Source organism: Lotus japonicus, chromosome 1 (genome assembly GCF_012489685.1).
Source record: "Lotus japonicus ecotype B-129 chromosome 1, LjGifu_v1.2".
NCBI lineage: Eukaryota > Viridiplantae > Streptophyta > Magnoliopsida > Fabales > Fabaceae > Lotus > Lotus japonicus.
In genome coordinates this window covers 115,586,506-115,589,636 of record NC_080041.1, presented here as the reverse complement: position 1 = coordinate 115,589,636, position 3,131 = coordinate 115,586,506, and the positions used below count along the sequence as shown (strand labels likewise).

The following is a 3,131-nucleotide window of genomic DNA, read 5'->3' as shown; positions in this document are numbered from 1 at the left end:
TTAGATCGCGATCCCCATACACCAATTTTGTGGTGTCATCGGCGACACTTTATATTTTTGAAAAAAGATAACACTGCAGTTTGTGACAGTTAGAAACCGCCGCAAATTCTAAGTGTCTTGCCACAAATTACTAGTGTCGCCACATTTTGTGGGGTCCAACAATCATTTTTTGAGACATTTTGGTGGACCACACAATCCCTCAACCTTTTGTGGTACACCTAAATGAAGCATATCATAGTTCAATTGTATGCACACATACTTGTCAAATTGTCACAATATTGAACCACATACAAAAGCAACTCAGAATGGGCATGTAGAGTCTATGTTGAATTATCTCAGTTTGGTCAATAAAGACACATGCTTTATTTGAAACCAGAAAATGGGATTAAAAGTTACACAATTGATATGAACATGCACTGAGAAGTGAAGAAATTCATATCCCCAACATAAATTACAGAAACATGAATACAATAAATACGGTGATCAGAATTCACCGATTCAGGAGTGTGATGTATGTATACCTGTTTATTTGTCACTTTAAAAATGTACACTTGCTTATTTCAACAGCCATCAAGCCAATTAAACAACAACTTCAATGAATTTATTTGATGCCCACATTTTTGCAGCATCAGAAAGCTTGCTTTCCTCAACCTCCATCCTTCTCAAACGAGAAGAGTTCTTAACAAACAGTTCAATAGCCTCAGATTCTATGCCCAAACACTGCATCATATCTACATTTTCCAAGCGTTTGCAGCTCCTGAGCATAGAAACCATGGCAGCACTAGTGATTCCTTTACACCCTCTTAGCCTCAAATCAATCAAATTCACGCAAGAAACCAACATCGAAATGAGCTCTTTATCAAGCAACATTTCATTGTGTGACAAGTCTAGTTTCCTCAATTGCCTCAAATGCTGCCCCAAAGTGGCAAGCAATCCAGGTTCTCTTTCAACCACATCGCAGTTTATCAGCGCCAATTCTTCAAGCCCGTTACTCGTCGCTATCGCTATCGCCTTCAAGCCTTCCCCAGTGACAAGACAACAACTCTGAAGCCTGAGACTCGAGAGGTTTCTAAAATTAACCGCCACAGCCGAAAGATGATTGTTATCAAGGTCCAAAGGTAAACGAAGATCAAGCCTCTGCAGATTAGACCTGCACTGAGAAAAAAAGTGAAGCAAACCCTCCCTGCTACCTCCATCATGAACCAACAGAGAATTCAAAGAGTGAGAGTTTTCTGCAAGTTTCAACAGAACCCCATCAACCACACTCCTGCAAGTTCTGAGCTCAATTTCTCGAACACCTTGCAGGCACTGAACAAAACAAGAGTAAGACCCACCAATCCCTTGACAACTTTGAAGCCTCAATTTCTTCAGCTTCCTGCAACTTTTCCACAACCAACCCAAACCCCAATCATCACCACGGATACCCACAAAGCAGAGACTCTCCAACCCCAATTCAGCATCAACATCATCACTCTCCCACACCCCAAATTGCCCATTCACCTCATCTTCATGGGAGCTTCCATTTTCATCACCGGAGCAGAGAACAATTGACAAATCTTTCAAGCAGGGAAATTCCAACACCCACCTGAGAAAAATTGGCCTGGAGAGACTAATACACAGAGAGCTCAAATGGGTACAAGAATTGGCAAGCGAATTGATGGAACGAAGAGAAACAGGGCCGGTTAAGAATCTGAGAGCACGAAGCTGGGAACAGCAAGAGGAAACAGCGGAGAGGAGAAGAGGTGAGAGGGTGAAGGTGGTGGTGGTGGTGGGGTCAGGGGAGAGGGTGAGAGAGAGGGAAGAGAGAGAAGTGTGGTGGGTGAGGAAAGAGGTGAGGGAAGAGATGAGAGTGAGAGAGAGGTGAGGGGTGATACGGAGAGAGAGGGTGGTTCTGGAGGAACGGAAGAGGTGGAGCCACCGCTTGGAAACAAGGGATGAGGATGATGATGATGATGAAGGGAGTTTTTGGAAAATTTCTTGTAAGAGTTCATCACAGAGAACGTTGTCCATGTTTTGTTTAAGGTTGTGGTTCTGTTGTTGCTGATGATGATGATGATTCTGTGTGTGTGTGTGTGTGTGTGTTGGGTTTTTGTTGAGGAGAGAGGAAGGTGGTTAGGTGAGAAGAGAAAGTGAGTTTGAAAGGAGCACCTTGCTTGATTGGAGACTTGGAGTCTCAGTCGCAGGTGTCATGGACGTGTAAGCCACGTCCATTGTTTGGGATTTGATTTGTGTTGCAAATTGCAATATGGGGATGGTTCTTGATTAAGCAATTAGTAATGTAATGCTATATGGCACGAGGACATTATAGCACACCAAGCACGATTGGTTATTTTAACTAATGAGACTTCAAAAAAAAACTAATGAGGATGGTTTTATTGGAAATTATGGGGAGTTAATGAATAAAATAGGTTTTATCCAAATGACCGATGAGAAAGCTTAGGTGAAATAACTCACCATCCAATCATTTAACCCAAATTTTCTTATGGGTCATTTAGACAACCTCATATAGATGATTTTTTAGAATGTAACATAAAGTGTATTCTAGAAAAAAAAATTATCTATAATAAAGATCATCCACATTAGTTAAAATAACTAACCGTGATTAGTGTGTTATACTAGCTCCGTACTATATAACAGTTAGAGAATTGGTTTTAATGTCACCCCTTTAGATATTCAAGCTACACTTTGGGTGTAAGTATGACGTGTAATTAGTTCTCGCGGAATACGTACAATGAATTTGGGTGGCGAGAAAATGAAAAAAGGATGATGTTAAAACCAATTCCCAACTCCCAAGCATTTATGATTAAGCAATATGTGGACCGCTATTAATATTCTTTGGACACGTTCTTTTTAACATTGTCACATTGATTATTTAAAATTGAGAAAAAGTTTGATGCACCGACGGTGTAAAGTTTTTTTACACCGTCAACCAATCAGATTTCAAGGATGCGAGAAAATCTCTCTTTTCATTTAATTTCTTTAATTGACATATCACATACTTGAAATCTGATTGGTTGACGGTGTAAAAAAACTTTACACCGTCGGTGCATCAAAATTAAACTCTTTAAAATTTACGTAAGTCTCACTAAATTGGAAGTGAGATCCATATTTTTAGTGGACTCCATATGAAT

At 40.1% G+C, this 3,131-nt stretch overlaps 1 protein-coding gene across 1 annotated transcript; it reads right to left on the bottom strand.

The window, feature by feature from the left end:
- Positions 1-361: 361 nt before the first annotated feature.
- On the bottom strand, positions 362-2,247 carry LOC130729578 (F-box/LRR-repeat protein 3). The gene has a single exon (XM_057581374.1). The coding sequence runs from the start codon at positions 2,008-2,010 to the stop codon at positions 580-582; it is 1,431 nt and encodes a 476-aa protein (XP_057437357.1). The 5' UTR covers positions 2,011-2,247; the 3' UTR covers positions 362-579.
- Between the last annotated feature and the right edge of the window lie 884 nt (positions 2,248-3,131).

Excerpts from the sequence above, each read along its gene's own strand:
- LOC130729578 (XM_057581374.1), bottom strand. The coding sequence starts at position 2,010 with ATGGACAACGTTCTCTGTGATGAACTCTTACAAGAAATTTTCCAAAAA.